Raw genomic sequence first — 21070 nt, 5'->3', positions numbered from 1 at the left:
GTAAATATCGGCGCTTTTATAACGAAGTGCCACCACATAGGAATAACATTACTCAGTGGGATAAGCAGTTGAAGGAAACTAGCAGTTTGGTGGAGAAACCCCGTTCTGGTAGGCCATCAGTCAGTGACGAGTCTGTAGAGGCTTTACGGGATAGCTACCTAAGGAGCCCTAAAAAATCTGTGCGTGCGTGTGCTCGACAATTACACCTAAGCAAGACTACAGTTCATAAGGTGTTAAAGAAACATCTCTGTTTTACGGGGTACAAATTGCGGCTGTTGCACGCTATCAAACTGGCAGATAGACCCAAACAATGCGCGCTTGTGGCACCCCAGGGTCCTGGTCGTCACAGTGGCATTGCTTTCCTCATGGGGAGAGTGATGTTACGTTTGGAGGCGATGAAGGATATCTTTTATGAGGAGCCGTGCAGCCACCAGAAGGTGCTGCAGCTCCTGGACAGAGATAATACTGAAAGCAGAACAGATTGTAGCGAGCGTGAAGGAGAGCGAAGCACAGGAGTGATATCAGGGTGGACCAGCTACGAAGGAGCTGCCTCCCTCTAAATCGCAAATAACCGGTAGCCGGAATACCGAGGTTGTAAGGGACTCTACGACTTACAGCAGAGACCGGCAGGACAGCTGAACTGCAAGTTACCTGTCCGCAACACACACCTGAAGACACAGTAACACATAGAGCCCGGGGCATGATAGAGTCCCTGTAAAAAGGCTCGAGTTACCTGTCATACAGGTATTGTCCTATCCTATATGGGGGACAGAGAGAAGAACTATGAGGACCTTATCTTAAGCCATAGGCAGTAAGGGACTACAACACCACCGCGCTAGAGGAAGGCTTTTAACTCCACCTGGTAAAGGGGAACTCTGGATTTGCTTCCAAGCCGGCCGGCCCCTGTTTGTACCTGTGATCTGGTGCCCTGGACTGTGGCTGCCTGAAGTCTTCAGTAAACCAGGTAAAGAGACTGCAAACCTGTGTCCTCATTCTTTACTGCACCATTCACTATCATCTTCCATCTACACACCGGGACCCCTGGGGTTATACTTCACCTGTGGGAAGTTATACCATCTAGCTGCCATAACATCACCCCAGAGGACCCCTTAAAGCAGCATCGGTCCCCACTGACCGAATACCACAGGTGGCATCATGAACATAAACTTTATTCAATACCCCTTTTACATGGGCGCCCAGGGACACAGACCGGGTCGCCACCGTGATATCCCCCTGTGAACACCGGACCCGGTACCGGGTACCCCACAGCCCTGGTGGGTGACTCACTTGCTACAGATAGGCTTCATGAGAACGACAAAGATGCAAGATTTTTGTAGAAGATTGTGTTTAGCGATGAGGCGACCTTCCATAAAACAGAGAATCACAGACGTTATTCACTCTGTTACACAAGACATCCTTACCCGTGTGTGGCAAGTACTTCACTATTGTTTGGATGTGTGTTGGGCAACAAATGGAGCTCACATCGAACTGCACTGAATAGGTATCAAACTGGGAGAGTTTTTCTTTAATTTGGAGCAGATTTCACATTTCTATAGTTTTTTGTTGCTTTCCAGTGACTGGTCAAAAGTGCACCATGACTTTATGGACACACTGTATATAGCCTAGCCATACTGGAAAACATCTGCAGAACTTAACACACACACTGAGGAACAAATTTCACTGGTGTTTAGGGTCGCAGAAAAACAAAAAGGACTGTGCGATCTATATACTGAAAGCAATCCATGATTACATGACCCTTGTGACCTAAGTCTTTGTATTTTACTGTAGAGTCAACAGCTAACATGAAGAGATGAACTTGGTCGGGCACAATAATTAGATAAGCCCTAGTGTCCAGACATCTATCCACAAATATCTGAGGACCAAGGATGTGCTCACACAATGTTCTCCATTGTTCCATCCGCCAGAAATGTTGACACCTTACAAGAAAGGAACATGGATTCATGCTGCTTGCATGAATTTCTGAAACTCCCATCAGCATGATACAACAGGAATGTCATCCGAGAAGATGATGCCCTGTGAAATGATTGTTGCTTTCTTTTGCCCAATGAAGTTTTTTTCTTTCTGTTTTGATGGAAAGCAATGGCTCTGGACCTTGTCATCTGCAGAAATAGCCCAGTTGTGCTAAGGAATTATGAGTGCATCCGGACACATTCACCTAAAATTTTATGACTGTGCACCACCTGTTCTCAGAACAATTCTTGATATCTTCATGGACGAGTTCGTTATATCCACAAGATCGAATATTACTAATGTTTTTCTTTTATCACACTATTCTCAGTAGACTCTTGACATCATTGCACATAAAAACCCCATAATCTAGCAATGATGACCTTATGCAAAGTATTTCAGATTGCTTAAGCTTCACATTTCGAAGACTGATCATTTCATTTCATACTGCACATCGAGGCCATGTGTCTAATATGTTTTAGTTAAGAAAGGGCCGGTGTTTCTAATAAATTGGCTATTCAATATATAGTACTGTTAGATAAAAGACTAATCACAAGATCATCACAGCCTTCTAAACATTATATAGAAGATTTCATGACACCTTCTCTCCATCTACCTGATGATCCCAAGGAACATTGGGATTTTCTTGTTTACAATCCTGTGGAAGAAGAGGATGGGGACATCTCTCTGGTGTTGTCCTCTCACTGAGCGGATCTGTAGGAAACACATACAGTGACTGAATTTATTGTTTACATACAAATAATTAAAGTCTGTAGGTATTTAGTTCTGTCTATTACCTGGTGATGTGAGGGGCTGGGGAACCTCCATCATGACGTCCTTGTACAGATATTTGTTTCTTTCTAAATACTCCCACTCCTCCATGGAGAAATAGACGGCGACGTCCTGACACCTTATAGGAACCTGATACATACAATGATACCGTCATCCCCCCATCCCTTCATACCATTACTGCAAAATGTCCCAGTAGTGTCACCTCTCCAGTCAGCATCTCAATCATCTTGTAGGTGAGTTCTAGGATCTTCTGGTCATTGATGTCCTCATGTATCAGCGGGTGAGGCAGAGATCCCGTGATTGGGCTCAGGGGTCTATCCCATCCCTCAGACACAGGGGCCTGACAGCGCTCACTAGAGGTCTTCTTCACTACTGTGTAATCCTGGTTATGGAGAGACACATTAATAAATCTCACTACAGACATTTCCAGAGTCCTCACCTCTCAAGTTCTGTCCATGTGTTATTCCCATAGATAAGAATGATGTAATGTGACGTCATCAGAATCTCTCACCTCTCCAGTAAGCTGGAAGAGAATCTCTAGGGTGAGGTGTAATATCCTCTCCACCATCTTGTCCCTATCCATCCTTCATGGGTGAATCAGGATAATTCTCTTATATAGAAGGTTTCCATTGAGATGATTCGATATTATAGGGAAGCAACAAGGGAAAGCTGTAAAGTTTAAGTAACAGACATACATGAAGGGTGGAAAAACAGTTGTAAAATGAAAAAGTGAAAAACACAGGAACGTTCTATATACTTAGCAGTCCTGTGTAAGAAAGTCCTTCCCTGCTCCCAGGTACATGGATTAGAATGTGCATAAGTCTATTTGGCCTGGGGCCCCAACTTGTGTAAATGTAAGGGAAATAATCCATTCAGTATATACAGCCCACCCTTGGGGATGAGGTGGAACATTATTTTCCTCCTTCCTGGGTCCACCTATGGGAGGGTCCTTCATTACCTATGCACCTCACATCTATCCCCTTCAACTATGGTATATGATATATTACACATATGATATGAATCTTGCCTGAAAAATGTTACAGTCACAGGATGTCGCTCATTTGAAGTAGCAGCCATGTACTCCCACTAGACTACAGGCTGAATTTACACAGTAAAGTGGTGTGTGAGGTGTCAGAGGTGTAAGGCTGGGTTCACATTAGTGTTCGGGCTGTGTACGTTCTCTGCTAAGCCACGCCTACTTCCGCATGCGTCCTGTGTACCCATCTTTAAAATTGGGTACGCAGGACATGCGGATGTGTCGTTTTGACGCGCCTGCTGTCTGCACAAAAGGCAACTTGTTGCGTTCCTGTGCGGTCGGCGGGCACGTCAAAACAACGCATCCATCTGCATGTCCTGCGTACCCAATGTTAAAGATAGGTACGCATGTAGAAGTATGCAGAAGTTGGCGGGGCTTAGTGGATGACGTACGCAGCCCTCCGCAAAGCCCCTGAATGCTAATGTGAACTTAGCCTAAGTCATGTGCTAATCGTGTTTCCCCAAGCAGGATGAAGACAGTCATAATATTTGCTTGAACCCCTTCCATTTCTGCCACTGGCTCTAAACCCTCTCAAAGATGGGGTGTTAAAACACTCAATATATAGGTTTCCATTATTTTCCAGTAGCCAATCACATTTGGGAGCCTCCCATTTGGAGGTACAGAAAACGGATCCATAAAAAAAAAAAAAATGGATGAAACAACGGATAAGACGGATGTAACGGATCCAGTTTTTCGAAGGAACCGTCTAGCGGATCCGTCGAAAAACTGTATCCGTTACATCCGTTTACACTATTTTTGACACATCCGTCCATACATAGCGCCGACGGATTGTGATGGCCGCCAGAGGACGGAACTGTGAAAGAGGCCTAACCCACAGCCATTCATTACATGCAATAAATCTGCATGGTTTAATGAACACATGCAGATTTACATGCGTGATTAGAATGCAGTTTTTTGGATACAGCGAAAACGCTGATCATGGGCACATAGCCTGAAAGTTTGTGAACTCTTCAAAATGTTCAATATTTTTGTAAAATTTTTACTTAAATCTTCATCAGTTTTTCAGTCCTAAAAGTAGATAAAGAAAATAATATGTGATAAAGTTAAGAAAATAATCCAATTTCACATGTCTGCAAGATGAAAAAGTGTGTGAACTGTTAGGCCGCATTCACAAGTTTCAGGATTTGACATCAGTATTTGTAAGCCAAAATCAGGAGTGGGTGAAAAATACAGAAGTGATGACGTGTTCCTATTATACTTAGTTAGGGTTGGCGGATTGCACTAAATAAAATCTATATATATAATTGTCTAAAGTCCACTTCCGTCTGTTCATGTGTCTGTAACGGAAATCCCAGCGGGCCGCGACCAATCAGCGACAGGCACAGTCCGGCCGCGAATTGGCCCCTCCCTACTCCCCTCCAGTCAGCACCCACATAGCGTTTTAGCAGTCCGTTAAACAGACTGTGTTACACTGCGGCATAACGCGGCGTAATGCAGTCAGTTAACGCTGCCATTAACCCTGTAAGTGTGACCAACTTTTTACTATTGATGCTGCCTATGCATTATATTTTCACCTTGAGTGTCCGCGGCAGCCTTTCCCGCTCCTCGCGACGCTCCGTTCCCAAGAATGCATTGCGGCAATGACCCCAGATGATGTAGCGGTCTCGCGAGACCGCTACATCATCACTAGTTATTGCCACAAGGCATTACTGGGAACGGAGCATCGCGAGGAGCATCGCTAAAGGCCTGGGATGGATCCTGGGGACGCCGGAAGGTGAATATATAACTATTTTTTATTTTAATTCTTTTTTAACAGGGATATGGTGCCCACATTGCTATATAATACGTGGGCTGTGATATATACTGCGCGGGCTGTGCAATATACTACGTGGGCTGTGCAATATACTACGTGGGCTGTGCTATATACTATGTGGGCTGTGCTATATACTACGTGGGCTGTGCTATATACTACGTGGGCTGTGAGACTCTTTCGCCCGGGGCCCTCAAAAACCTGGAGCTCGCCCTTGCTTCACTGGTTGGCCAGCCATGAACAATCAGCAACAGACTCAGTCCGGCCACGAATTGAAGCGGGATTTGAACCACGCTTCGCTAATTGGTCGCACCCGGCGGCCGAATCCTGTGTATTCATTGCATTATTCTGAAATCTTCATAAATAAACTACATACATGTTCTAGAATACCCGATGCGTTAGAATCGGGCCACCATCTAGTATAAACATAAAGTGCAATCGCAACCCAGGGTCCACCGTGCAGAGAAGAACCCTGCTGCTAATGTGAATAATGACGGAACACAACAGCGAGCGTTACCATGAACACACTGAGTTGACGCCGCTCAGTGTGAATGGAACACTAAGTACCAAGCTCAGTTACTTCACCGAGAGGTACGGTACGAGTATGTGAAGTGCTATACCCTGTTAGCATCACAGAGATAATAGCACATGGATTAGGCTAGCTCTGCAACTAAACTGTGCTAACTGCACACACGAATGAATAAGATGCTGCGCCAAGAGAGAAAGCCCTTTGAAGCTAGGTACAATACCTTGTTGCTTTCACCGAGAAGTATAGCATAAGGGTTGAGCTTGGTTTGTGACTGAACTGTGCTAACCGCACACAAGAACAGAACACATACTAAGCCAAGTGGCTAGTTACCCCAGTCCTGACACTACAGAACCTGCGCCTGACCGGCACCCTAAGCATGTAGCAGACTAGAGACTCAGGCGTTGATTCAAGGGAACAAAACCAAATATGTGTGCAACATGCCTGCCAACGTGTACAGTCTCTGAGCCAAGAAACACAGACAAAGACACACACAAACGTGCTGACAGAGTGGTAGAGTAAATCCAAAAAGAAAAAAAACGGAAGTAATGCTGGATCCTTAAGATAAAAAATATCCTTGTTTTTATTTTTAAAAAAAATCACATCGGGTAGTCAGTAACAGGTTGACACGTAACCAAACATATACCACAAGCCTGGTACCGACGTCTGTGCTGAGCAGCAAGCTCAGCAGCCGGACCTGAATGGGAGACCGCAGAGGCAAGTTCTGAGGTAAAAAAACACACCAAATACTCAATGTGTGAACGTGGCCTTAGGATTAGCAAATATTTTAAAGGTGAAATTAGAGTCTAGTGCTTTCAATCAATGAGATGACAATCGTGTGAGCGAGGGACCTTTTTGTTTGATGAACAGGGATCTATCAAGTCTTATCTTCACAATACGTGTTTGCGGAAGTGTAGTATCTTGGGACACGAATATAGGAAATTTCTCAGAAGAATAGTTGTTGAGGATCATCAGGTTGTAGAAGATCTTTAATCTTTAAAGAGTTTGGACACTACCAATCTAAAGTCAGATCGATTATGTATGAGTGAGAAAAAAATCAAGACCATTTTAACCCCTTTTTGCCATGGGACGGAATAGTACGTCCGATGGCAGAACCCGCGCTTTGATACGGGCTCCGGCGGTGAGCCCGCATCAAAGCCGGGGCATTTCAGCTGTTTTGAACAGCTGACATGTGCCCGTAATAGTTGCGGATGGAATAGCGATCCGCCAGTGCCTATTAACTAGTTAAATGTTGCTGTCAAACTCTGACAGCGGCATTTAACAAGCGCTTCCGGCCATCCAGCCAGAAATGCGCGCACCGGTGGCCCCCGTCACGTGATCGTGGGTCATCGGTGCGTTGGCTTAACAACCAGAGGTCTCCCTTGAGACCTCTATGATTGTTCATGCCAGATTACTGTGAGCACCACCCTGTGGTCGGCGTTCATAGCAATGCTGTAATTCTACTACATAGGGGCGATCTGAGCATCGCCCCTACGTAGTAGAGCCGATCAGGCTATGCTAGCCTCCCATGGCATGGCAAAAGTAAAAAAAAAAGGTTTTAAATATATGAAGAAAAAAAAAAAAAAAAAATCAAACCTACACATATTTGGTATCGCCCGATCAATAAAAAAAAAAAAAAAAAGAATTAACCTGATCGCTAAACGGCATAGTGAGAATTAAAAAAAAAAAAGACAGAATTACGTTTTTTTGGTTGCCGCCACATTGAATTAAAATGCAATAACGGGTGATCAAAAGAACGTGTCTGTACCGAAATGGTATCATTAAAAAGTCAGCTCGGCATGCAAAAAATAAGCCCTCACCCAACCCCAGATCATGAAAAATGGAGACGCTATGGGTATTGGAAAATGGTGCCATTTTTTTTTTTTTTAACAAAGTTTCAAATTGTTTCACCCATCAATTAGATAAAAAAGAACCTAGACATGTTTGGTGTCTATGAACTCGTAATAACCTGGATAATCATACTAGAAGGTCAGTTTAAGCATTTAGCAAAAAAGCCAAACAAAAAACAAGTGTGGGATTGCACTTTTTTTGCAATTTCACCTCACTTGGAATTTTTTTCCTGTTTTCTAGTACACAACATGGTAAAAGCAATGGTGTAGTTCAAAAGTACACCTAGTCCCACAAAAAATAAGCCCTCACATGGCCATATTGATGGAAAAATAAAAAAAGTTATGGCTCTGGGAAAGAGGGGAGCAAAAAATTAATACGCAAAACTGAAAAAAGCTCCAAAGGGTATGGGGTTAACCTCCTCAGGAGTGGTCAATCAAGAAAAGATCAACTAAGAAGTAAGGCCTATAACACTTGGTGAGTTCATATAGAAACTGAAAGTAACCTCTAAGCAGGGCCACAAGCCATGTGTGTTTTCAAGATTTCCTTAGCATTGCACAAGGTGCTGCAATCATTATGTGTGTAGGAGATTAAATTATCACCTGTGCAGTACAAGGAAATCCTGAAAACATGACCTGTTTGCAGCCCTTGAGGAATGCAGTTTGACACCCCTGCTCTAAGCAACTAAAGGCCTTGCTCACATTAACTATGGTGCGCATGGCAGGATAACAAGAAGAAATACACTGATTTCCATAAGAACATTGGCCAAGCAAGTAGGCACAATATTTATGGTCAGATGTGACCAAAATGGAGCTTTTTGGCTCAAAAGAGAAGCGTTATGTTTGGACAGAGAAACACTGCATTATAGCATAAAAATCTCATACTAGCTGTGAAACATGGTGGTGGAAGTATCATTATTTGGGCCTGTTTTGCTGTATCTGGGCCAGGATGTATGGCCGGCCTGAGCTAGGTACCAGCTAAGCGTGCACAGAAGGCACCAATTGTTAAGGTTTGTTTCCACGGTCAGTATTGGCAGTTTTTGGACGCAGCACATGTCCACTCCGTCCAAAGCGCTGCCCCCTTTTTTACACACGGTGATTCCACATGTGTGCATTGAACTATGCGGAATCACCGCATCCTATACATTGGACTGTGGTATTTACCTTGCAGAGACTCAGCGTCTCCGCAAGTTAAAATGACATGGTGCGGTCTAGAAAGACGCGCCGCATGTACGTATACGAAGGAAGCCGGAGGCGTCCGTGTACACATAGTGGAGGTAGGATTTCATAAAATCCCATCCACTATGCTGTAACATCTGGCCGCTGTGGATTGGACGCTGCGGCTGTACATAGCGTCCAATCTGCAGCGTTTACTGACCGTGGAAACATACCCTTAGACTACTGTGGAGGATGACGGACAAATGCAAGTTACTCTGTGCAATGCTTGCATGACTTACTATTTTAATCCTTCCATGTTCCAGCCCTCTGAGTAGCTGCTCTGGTATAATATTGCTCCAGCCATTCTGTCTATTCATTCTTAATGTTTTTTTTCTTAGCAGGCAGCGTGCGCTTGCTTTGGAATCAAGGCGTTCTGGTTTTCTTAGTGACGCATTTAGTCTGTGACGTGGTAATCTTTTTCCTATGATGTATCTGGATGCGGTGAATTAGTACTTCACTGAACTCAGTAGTATTCGGGAAGCACTGCTCGAGTGCCAGCACCATACCCAGATCACGCATCACAGGTATAATTATTTGTTCAGCCATTGGGCATTTGTCTCTGTAAAAACACCCCTCTTTTACACATTATTACAGCCCCTCTGAGGAAGCTGAATGCGAAACGCACATAACGATACCTCTGGTGTTACTGCATGGTCATCGGATTCATTCCTGAGTGTGTTTCGCAGCCTTGTTGTAGATATACCTATTATACCTGTATTTCTTCTCCTGTTTTGCTATGCTCAGGTGTGCGGCCTTCACTCCTCTCTGACACCGTAGCTGATCTATTGTACATATATTATGTTGTGTATTGCTGTCGCCTTTTTATCCAGTCTCTGTATCATGGAAATTCCCCTTAATTTATGTCTCCATAGACTTATGTAATGCAGAAATATGGAAAATACTAAACAGTTCCCGACCTTTCAGGCTCCGCTGTATGTTCTAGGGGTCAGAGAGACCCCGCCCTTCAGCCCATTAGGGTTTAGTCCTGTTCCCCCATCACACACTCCCTGCTCCCTCATTACCTGTCACCAGTGCAGACCTCTTCTCTCACATGGAGCAAAATGGAGACTGGCTCCTCCCCTCCATGGGACTGATCACATGACTGTGACATCATCACAGGTCCTGGAAGCACCGAACAGTCATATATCTAGTGTGGGGCTCTGCGGGTGGAGGTCTGTGGAGATTCCCCATTATGTTTCCCCTCGGATGTTCTCCTCCGTAATAATTATTTCATTGTTATATTACATGGGATCTTTATTCTGTTACATCGTCATCTTCTCCCATTCAGGTCCCTACAATATCGGATCCTCTCAGTGGAGATCTTCTATATAAGAGAATTCTCCTGAGTGACCCGTCAGCTGTAAGATAAAGGCACAGACATCGAAGGTAATATTTTTCTTAACCCCTTTACCCTCGAGGGTGGTTTGCACGTTAATGACCGGGCCAATTTTTACAATTATGACCACTGTCCCTTTATGAGGTTATAACTCTGAAATTCTTCAACGGATCCCGGTGATTCTGACATTGTTTTCTCGTTACATATTGTACTTCATGATAGTGGTAAAATTTCTTTGATATGTCTTGCGTTTATGAAAAAAAATTGAAAAATGGCAAAAATTTGGAAAATTTTGCAACTTTGAATTTTCATGCTCTTAAATCACAGAGACATGACACACAAATCTATATATATATATATATATATATATATATATATATATATATATATATATATATATGAAACTCAAAATCTGTAGTTTCCCGTTCTATACAAATCCACAGTTCTCGCCTGATTTGGGTGAAATTTTGCACGCCCCCTCTCCACCCACAGGAGCAGAATACTGCGCATGTTGAATCTCGCTAGCGTCCCACCGTCATGAGATTGGGGCCCCCGAAGTTAGGCCCTATACATATAATTCGGAAATGTGAAGGTGAAAGTAAAAGTGCTGAGGGGAAAACAACAGTTGTCACTGACGGATTATAGCGACGGCGCCAAAGAGTCGCTGCTAAAGGGGCCGCACTACCACACACAATATACAAACATCACACAGACAGCACACATACACCAATCCACAACACCACACAAATGCCACAACACACCACAAAAACACCAGACCACTCTAGACACACACAGCACAAACACCACCCCACAAATGCCACAACACCACCCCATAAATACCAAATGCACACCACACACACAAGGACCACACACATGCAAACACACTCAGATGGATGCACCCTACGCACACGGACGAACATTGCTGAGCAGCAATATTGGTCAGGCGAAAAATGCATCATAGTAAGATTGTCATTATTGCTTACTGTAATATAGCTTTCATCACTGAAGCTGCTGAGGTAAAGTGAAAGCTGAGCTCTGATTGGTTGCTATGAGCAACTAGACAAGTCTGCCTGTGAGGTGGTTTTCATTACTGAGATGTGAGCTCCTTCAGGTCATAGTAATACTGTGTGAGGGCTGCTCTGTATTTACTATTCATCCTATTACATCTCTTATCGGTGTCAGGTGGATACTACAGGGTCATTATCCTAAGGACTGTTTTTTAAAATGCCACCCAAAACACGACCATCTATTGGGCAAGTTCATCCAAAAGCTAAGAAAGCAAAATTGTGTCATAGAGCTGAGACAAGTGAACATTGTGACTCGCGGATTGAAAATAAATTTTTTTACTGTAGCACTCTGAAGATGTCAATTTCAGGGTGACACTGAAAATATTTCATTAGCTACCATAATCAACAATTTAACATATTTTCCACTAGCGAAGCCGCGAGTATTCTACTAGTCACAAATAAACATTTACATCCAGGTACTTTATAGGTCTTTTCTGGAGTCGTCTCTTTCTTTTCATCTCTATGCTGTCTAGATGCCATAATGACTTTTCACATCCACAGCTTGCCTCTGTATACCTCCCTCTTCACCAGTCTTCCGCAGCACATCCCCACACAATCTGTCCATATAGAGCTCTAAATAAGCCCCCTATGATATACGGCCTCCACACTGTCTCCCTAATGTGCAACACCTGCCATACTGTGCAACTTAATGAGCTTTAACCACCACACTGTCTACCATTATCAACTATAAAAGCCACATCTACCATCTTTGTGAACCATGGCCTGTACCATGGCTGTCCCCTCTCTAATTTTCCATTACACTTTCTATATCTCCACACATTACCCCACACCATGCTAACACCTCTCCATATTGTGCCCCCATTTCATACTCTCCCCTTTCCATATCTGTGACCCCTCTTCATATTATGAACTCATATTACCCACCATGCTGCCCTCTTCAAACTGTAACCATGCTTACACTGTCCCCATACACATTATGATGGTCACCACAAACGTCCATAAGGTATGATACCACAGCAAGCCGCCAACATAAACTGTGGTCCACACCACAGCCCTCCATATATAGTATGATGTTCATCACAGCCCCTATATAGTATGATGTCCAAAACAGCACCCCATGTATAGTATGATGGCCCACACAGCACCCACTACTGTATTATGGCCCACAACACACCACAAAGTATGCTAACCACCACAGTATGCTAACCCTATCCAGTAAGGTCACCATTACTCACAGTATTATGTTCTCCACAGCCCCATATAGAGTATGGATACCACAGCCCTTCAAATTCTTTGCTGTCTCCCGCACAGCCCCTCATTTGTTGTCCCCCCCACACAGCCCCTCATTTCATGGCCCCCGAGAACTGCCCCTCATTTCATAGCCCCCGAGCAGCCCCTCGTTTCATGGTGTAACTAGAGTTTGATAAGCCCTGCTGCAAAATTTTGATTTGGCCCCCACCTGCAGGTTGGTCAGATATATGGGTCCTTGTAGTGTTCTAAATCCTATAAAGACATTCCTGTTCACCCTCATTTATTTATGTCCCCCATCCTGGCCCCTTCCTTTAATAGTCTCCCACTCTCGGCCCCTTTGTGTAACAATATCCCCATCCTTGTACTTAATAAGTAACATTTCCCACATGTCTATTTTACATCAGCACAATTTTGGAACCAAAATTATTAGGAAGTTATAAGGGTTAAAATTTAAACAGTAATTTCTCATTTTTACAACACTATTTTTTCTTGTGACATATTGTACTTCACGTTCGTGGTAACATTTCTTCGATATGACTTGCGTTTATTTATGAAAAGAGCAGAAATATGGTGAAAATTTTTAAAATTTTGCAATTTTTAAACTGAATTTTTATGCCCTTAAATCACAGAGATATGTCATACGAATACTTAATAAGTAACTTTTTTTGTTAGAAAGTTATAAGGGTTAAAAGTTGACCAGCGATTTCTCAAAATTTACAAAACCATTTTTTTAGGGACCACCTCACATTTGATGTCACTTTAAGGGGTATACATGGCAGAAAATACCCAAAATTGACACCATTCTAAAAACTGTACCCCTCAAGGTGCTCAAAACCACATTCAAGATGTTTATTAACCCTTCAGGTGCTTCACAGTAATTTTTTTAATGTTTTTTTTTTTTTTTTTAAATGAACATTTAACTATTTTTCACAAAAAATGTAATTCAGACCAAATTTTTTTTATTTTACCAAGGGTAACAGGAGAAATTGGACCCCAAAGGTTGTTGTGCAATATGTCCTGTGTATGGTGATACCCAATATGTGCAGGTAAACTACTGTTTGGGCGCATGGCAGACCACAGGAAGGGAAGGAGCACCGTTTGAATTTTCAATGCAAAATTGGCTCAAATTGAGATCGGATGTCATGTTACGTTTGGAGAACCCCTGATGTACCTAAATGGTGGAAACCCCCCACATGTGACACCATTTTGGAAGCTAGACCCCCAAAGGAACTTATCTAGATGTGTGGTGAGCACTCTTAACCCCCCAAAGTGCTTCACAGAAGTTTATAGCGTATAGCCATAAAAATAAAAAATCAAAGTTTTTTTCACAAAAATTATTTTTCGCCCCCAATTTTTTATTTTCTCAAGGGCTACAGGAGAAATTGGACCCCAAAAGTTGTTGTGCAATTTCTCCTCAGAATGCTGATACCCCATATGTGGGGGGAAAACCACTGTTTGGGTGCATGGCAGAGCTTAGAAGGGAAGGAGCACCAGATTTTACTGTTATCGTTTGCAGGTGCCATGACCCACTGGGAGAGCCCATGAGGTGCCAAAACAGCAGAACCCACATAAGTGACCCCATTTTACGAACTACACCTCTCAATGAATTCATCTAAGGGTGCAGTGATCATATTGACACCATTGATGTGTCACAGAATTTTATACCATTGGACAAATTAACTACATTTTTACCACCGAAATTTTGTTTTAGCCAAAGATTTTACATTTTCACACAATAACTGGGTAAAAATGGCAAAAAAATTTGTCCCACAATTTCTACTGAATGTGGCAATACCCCATATTTGGCTGTAGAGTGCTACTTAGCCATGCGGAGAGACTCAGGAGGAATGGAGCACTATTTGCCTATTCAAGTTAACGGGTCTGTGCACATGTCAGTGTGTTTCCACGGACCGTGTGTCTGTGAGCAAAACATGCTGACATGTCCATTTTTTAATGTCAGCATGGGCCATAAAACATCCCGCACACATGCATACGCATAACACACATGGATGTCATCCATGTGACACACATCGGCGCTGGGGAAGAAGTGTTAAAGTAAGTGCTGTTCCCCAGCGCCGGGTGCTGAACACTGCTCTCCTCATTCTTCCCTGCTCAGCCGGGGATCAGCCCGAGCAAGGGATAATGATGAGAGTTAAATTTAAGTAATAAAAGAGACAACAGGTGGCGGCTGATGGGACCATTACTCTGATCAGCCTACCCCTGCTGCTGCTAATAAGTAACAGCAGAAGTGGCGAATGGGAGTATTCATACGACGCTCTTGCACTGTAAATAAATATGGCAATTAAAAAAAAAAAAAACGGCGTGGGTTCCCCCTATTTTTCATAACCAGACAGACAAAACTCACAGCTGGGGGCTGCAACCCTCAGCTGTCAGTTTCAGCAAGGTTGGATATCAAGAATAGAGGGGTTCCCACGCCATATTTTTTAATTATTTAAATAAATCATTTAAAAAAAATGGCATGGGGTCCCCCCATTTTTGACAACCAGCCTTTGTAAAGCTCACAGCTGGGGGCTGGTATTCTCAGGCTGGTAAGGGGCCATGGATATTGACCTCCAGGCTAAAAATGGCAGCCCGCAGCTGCCCAGAAAAGGCACACCTATTATATGTGCCAATTCTGGTGCTTTGCCCGGCTCTTCCCACTTGCCCTGTAGCAGTGGCAAGTGGAGTAATATTTGTGGGGTTGATGTCACCGGTGACGTCAAGCCCACGGCTAAGTAATGGAGGGGAAGACTGTGTAGATAGTGACCTGGGCTTAAGAAGTGAAAGTGATGGTGGCATTGGGGAAGGGGTTAGAAAAGTCCATACACAAAGGAGGAATAGAGGTACAGAGAAATACACTGATGAGAAAAAGGGTAACAATGTTTTGAACTTTTGACCTTCAGGCTCCATATCTCACCATCCACTACTGCTTTGACTACCATCATTTTACAGACTATTTTCTTGGCTATATCATACATAACTTTGACTTGCAACTCTTTAGCAAATGATTAGTTACGCATAATCTTGTCATGTCACTCCATTGTTACTGTTTTGCTCCTGGTTTTGGAAAAAAATGTCTTTCTGTAAACTACAAAATACAACCTGTTCTCAAATTCCCTAATAGCTCTGTGTGTTATTAGGTTGATTCCCTAGTTCGAATCGAGGAGCAGTCATGAAGAAGATTTCCCAAGAAAAGAGAAAAAGCATCATCCAGCTCATAGATAGCGGTCTCTCGGCCAAGAAAATTGCCAAACTGCATGATGTAAGTGCCATGACAGTTGGAAGAATACGAAATGAAGTCCGTCCATCAGTTAAAAAACCAAGAGGTGGACGTCCAGGGAAAATATCAAAGTCAACAAGTCGGCTGATCACAAAGTCTATCCGTTCTGGTGCAATAAACACGGCAGTGGAGGTGGCTCGTATGCTTCGTAATAGTGAGATTACAGACGTCCATGCTAGCACTGTGCGGCGCTCATTACACAAGTCTGGAATGGTAGCTCGAAAAAAAGTGAAGAAGACTCGACTTCAATATAAGAAGCGTCAGCCTGAGTTTGCCAAAAACTACAAACAGTGCACAGAAAGTGCATTAACTCTAATGCCAGCAGCCTCACCAACAAGATAGGGGAATTAGAATTAAAGAAGGACTCCCATCAAAATTGTTTTCCTCTTAACATATTACAATCATCAAATTATATAGTTTATTTTACCTTCTCTTTTCCATGAGGTCTATGCCATCATGAGATTAAAAACTGACTAGCTGAACCCTTCTACGCTGTATGTAGAAACAGGAGGCCAATTTTCTCTGCACAGGCTATGAGTCACTACAATAGTATATCAGAGGGAAGGAGCAGAGCAGCTGGGTCAGGAGTTGAAGAGGGACTGATAAATGGAGGGACAAGATATTTCCTGTTTCTACATAGAGCTGAGAAAACAGAAAATTAGCTGTGCAGAAGGGCATAATAAGCATTTGTGAGTACACAGTGCTGTATAATATTATTATTACAATGTATTATTAGGACAAAAACTTTGATGGGAGGAGTGCTTTTTTAAACAGGTTGTCTACTACAACATTGATGGCTTATCCTTAGGATGAATCCTCAATGTCTGATGAGTGGGTGGCATTTGGAACTGCTCAGTTATCTAGCTGCACAATGCAGCGCCTTTGACTGTAAAGTGGTCATGGCCGGGTACTACACTTCTTCCCCTTATTCAAATCGGATGTGCAGTACCCGGCCGCAGCCACTATACAGTTGCTGGAGCTGCACTGCAAAGTGACATGACATATGACTTCTCAAATGTATCATCAGCCCTTCACAGTAAAGATTTATCATCTGATCCTTTTTAGCAGCTCCAGCTCAAATCTTCTGATTCATCACAGACTGTTAAGCAAAACAAAAATAATAACCAGGATGGTGAACATCTAGTAGCTCACACTGTTAAAAAAACGCATTTTCATGTTCAAAATGTAGGAAATGTTTTGCACAGAAATCAAATCTTGTTAAACATTGGAGAATTCACACAGGGAAGGACCCATTTTCATGTCCAGAATGTGGGAGAGATTTTAAAGATAAATCACATTCTTGTTAAACGTCTGAGAATTCATGTGTATAAAATACTTCACATTTATAAATACACTAACTGTATTTTAAAGGGGTTGTTCGATGCTTCTGCCCGAAACAACATTGGTCGTGGAAAAAAGCTGCTATACTCAATACGGCCATTGGCAAGGTAGCAATATACAACCGTCTGGATCACTTACAGCATTGTCTTCCCATGACTCAGATCAGTTGGGAGAGTTGTTTGGACAAACCTTTTAACTATGTCTGTGTTGTCCCTGTCCCACTTTGCAGTGATGCTTTAAAACATTATTGCATAGTCCAGCAGCTGCGGGAGCAGGATGCTTTCAGACACAGCCAGACTCCTCAAGGGTGATACTAAACTCATATAGACTTATAGATTTTTTTATTTTTCAAATGCATTTCTTTACTTTGCCAATCACCTCACTTATCTAACTATTCCTGTTTTGCCCGTACAAAATTTTCTTCAAAATCTTGACCCTCATAGCATCTGTTCATAGCCTCCCTGCACTTATTAGCCCTCTGTGTTTGTACTGTGCATATACTGGCTGGTGACCGGTTCATGCGGCATTTTGTACATATGGTATTTGGCATCATATGGTCGGACCGTACAGTTTGAGCACAATGTATCATTTACCGTTCATTATCTCTCTATTTCCTCATAGATTGTAAGCACCTGAGTAGGACCCTCACTACTAGTATATGAGTTATGTGTTATTCTGTAATGTCTGATACTGTCTGAATACGTCCGTTCTGTAATGGAAAGTGACGCGGAACATGTTAGCGCTATAGAAATAAAATTAGTATTATTAAAAGAAAATTCACAAAAAGGTAAAATAAAAAAGTCCCTTGTGTCACCATTTTCCGAGATCCGTAAAACTCTCATTTAAATGACGCTGGAGTTGTTTGAGGCTTTCTATTTTCCGTGTCCAAATTATGATATGTACAGAAGGGAGTGCCGTGTATAAGATGTATACGGAGTGGAGCCGTGTGTATAAGATATGTACGGAGCGGATGTGTACGAGGTGTATGGAGCAGAGCTGTGTGTATATGATGTGTATGGAGTGGAGCTGTCTGTGTAGGGAGCGGATCTGTGCATGTACTATGTGTACGGAGCGGATCCATGCGTGTACGACGTGCAGAGTGGAGCCGTGCGTGTGCGAGGTGTGTGGAGCGGAGCTGTGTGTGTACGAGGTGTGCGCAGCGGAGTCGGGCATGTAGTAGTTGTACGGAGTGGAGCTGTGCATGTAGGAGGTGTACGGAACGGAGCTGTGTGTGTATGAGGTGTACGGAGCCACGTGTGGAGGATGTCTATGGAGCGGAACCGTGTGTACAGAGCAGTGGGTGTAGGATGTCGACGTAGGGGAGCCGTATGCGTACGGACTGGAGGGCAGGCAAACTAGGCATTTGCCTAGGTTCCCCATTCTGTGATGTCACCAGAGGTATTGTACTCATGTGTCCGTGGTGTCACCACAGGTCCTCAAATGTGTGGAAGTTTAGAAAAACTGAATACGAGGGAGCTGGTAAGCATTGTGTATACGATATACATTGCTCAATAAAATAAAGGGAACACTTAACAGAATATAACTCCATGTAAATCAAACTTCTGTGAAATCAAACTGTCCACTTAGGAAGCAACACTGTTTGACAATCAATTTCTCATGCTGTTGTGCAAATGGAACAGACAACAGATTGAAATTATTGGCAATTATCAAGACACACTCAATAAAGGAGTGGTTCTGCAGGTGGGGACCACAGACCACATCTCAGTACCAATGCTTTCTGGCCGATGTTTTGGTCACTTTTGAATGTTGGTTGTGCTTTCACATTCGTGGTAGCATGAGACGGATTCTACAATCCACACAAGTGGCTCAGGTAGTGCAGCTTATCCAGGATGGCACATCAAAGCGAGCTGTGGCAAGAAGGTTTGCTATGTCTGTCAGTGTAGTGTCCAGAGGCTGGAGGCGCTACCAGGAGACAGGCCAGTACACCAGGAGACATGGAGGGGGCCGTAGGAAGGCAACAACCCAGCAGCAGGACTGCTATCTCAGCCTTTGTGCAAGGAGGTGCACTGCCAGAGCCCTGCAAAATGACCTCCAGCAGGCCACAAATGTGCATGTGTCTGCACAAACAGAAACCGACTCCATGAGGATGGTCTGAGTGCAGACGACCACAGATGGGGGTTGTGCTCACAGCCCAACACCATGCATTTGCCACAGAACATCAGGATTGGTAAATTTGACAATGAAAGCAGGTTCACACTGAGCACATGTGACAGTCTGTAGACTCCATAAAGCGCAATCTGCCTGCAACATCCTTCAGCATGACTAGTTTGGCAGTGGGTCAGTAATGGTGTGGGGTGGGATTTCTTTGGAGGGCCGCACAGCCCGGCTTGTGCACACCAGAGGTAGCCTGACTGCCATTAGGTACTGAGATGAGATCCTCAGACCCTTTGTGAGACCATATGCTGGTGCGGTTGGCCCTGGGTTCCTCCTAATGCAGGACAATGCCAGACCTCATGTGACTGGAGTGTGTCAGCAGTTCCTGCAAGATGAAGGCATTGAAGCTATTGACTGGCTCGCCCATTCCCCAAGCCTGAATCCGATTGAACACATCTGGGACATCATGTTTCGCCCCATCCACTAACATCACGTTGCACCAAAGACTGTCCAGGAGTTGGCGGATGCCTTAGTCCTGGTCTTGAAGGAGATACCTCAGGAGACCATCCGCCGCCTCATCAGGAGCATGCCCAGGCATTGTAGGGAGGTCATACAGGCACATGGAGGCAACACACACACACCTGAACATCATTTCCTTGTCTTGAGGCATTTCCACTGAAGTTGGATCAGCCTGTAATTTGATTTTCCACTTTGATTTTGAGTATGATTCCAAACCAGACCTCCATGGGATATTCATTTTGATTTACATTGATCATTTTTATGTTTTATTGTTCTCAACACATTCCACTATGTAATGAATAAAGATTTGAAACTGAAATATTTCACTCAGTGATATCTAGGATGTGGTATTTGTGTTCCCTTTATTTTTTTGAACAGTGTATGTGTGTTCATGCATGTCTCTGTATGTATATGCAAGTGCATGTGACAAACCACAGTTTATGTTTTAAGAGGGACAATCACGTTTTCACAAAGGGCCCTGTAGGTTTGGATTTCTTTTTCCCTTAGTAACAAAGCCCTTCATTTACAAACGCATTTTGTGTTTACTTGTGTCAACTTTGACTAATATTTACATTTGTTTGGTGAACTGAAACATTTAAGTGTGACAAACATGCAAAAGAATATGAAATCAGGAAGGGAACATATGTGTGTGTGTGTAGCATACAGTGTTTGTGTCTTGTACTGTGTGTATCATCCTCATGTATAAATCCCGGCAGGGCAGATGAGAGTTCATAGGTGTAAAAATGTCTGACTGGGATGCAAAAGGCCCACCAGTAGCCAACTCTAGGGCCCCACTTTTCAACTACATGCAAATGTGACATCCTCAATCACAGATTTATGTAACAATTAACTTGGTAGATTGATATATGAATAAGATGTTGCCTTTGTCTGTAAATTGTGATTCAAGGATATAGTGCCAAGTGCTGCTCATATAAGAAACTGTTTGCCCATTTTTACAGTGGGACCCATCGGAAGATTCTCCAGGTCTCCTGTGGGCCAGTCCAAGCCTGGGTGTAAACATGTCAGCAATCGTCCAACAAGC

At 43.3% G+C, this 21070-nt stretch overlaps 1 protein-coding gene and 1 long non-coding RNA gene across 4 annotated transcripts in view; one reads left to right on the top strand and one right to left on the bottom strand.

Moving 5' to 3' along the window:
* The window catches only part of LOC138667014 (oocyte zinc finger protein XlCOF22-like), a 32758-nt gene extending 22530 nt beyond the window's left edge, over positions 1 to 10228 (bottom strand). Inside the window, exons 1-5 of one of the 3 annotated variants that reach the window (XM_069755246.1) lie at positions 10181 to 10228; positions 3272 to 3429; positions 2963 to 3142; positions 2766 to 2889; positions 2585 to 2682 (exon numbers count right to left, since the gene is read on the bottom strand). In XM_069755246.1, the coding sequence (XP_069611347.1) occupies positions 2585 to 2682; positions 2766 to 2889; positions 2963 to 3142; positions 3272 to 3343 (474 nt within the window). In that variant the 5' untranslated portion in view covers positions 3344 to 3429; positions 10181 to 10228. The other 2 variants (XM_069755247.1, XM_069755245.1) reach the window with 2 other exon arrangements.
* A 45-nt stretch (positions 10229 to 10273) lies between these two features.
* Positions 10274 to 18210, top strand: LOC138667055 (uncharacterized). Its single transcript, XR_011318590.1, has 3 exons — positions 10274 to 10330; positions 10447 to 10544; positions 15914 to 18210. It is a non-coding gene; the product is annotated as an uncharacterized lncRNA (long non-coding RNA).
* The last annotated feature ends 2860 nt before the right edge of the window (positions 18211 to 21070 follow it).

This window comes from Ranitomeya imitator, chromosome 2 (assembly GCF_032444005.1).
Source record: "Ranitomeya imitator isolate aRanImi1 chromosome 2, aRanImi1.pri, whole genome shotgun sequence".
NCBI lineage: Eukaryota > Metazoa > Chordata > Amphibia > Anura > Dendrobatidae > Ranitomeya > Ranitomeya imitator.
This window is presented reverse-complemented; position numbering and strand designations above follow the sequence as displayed.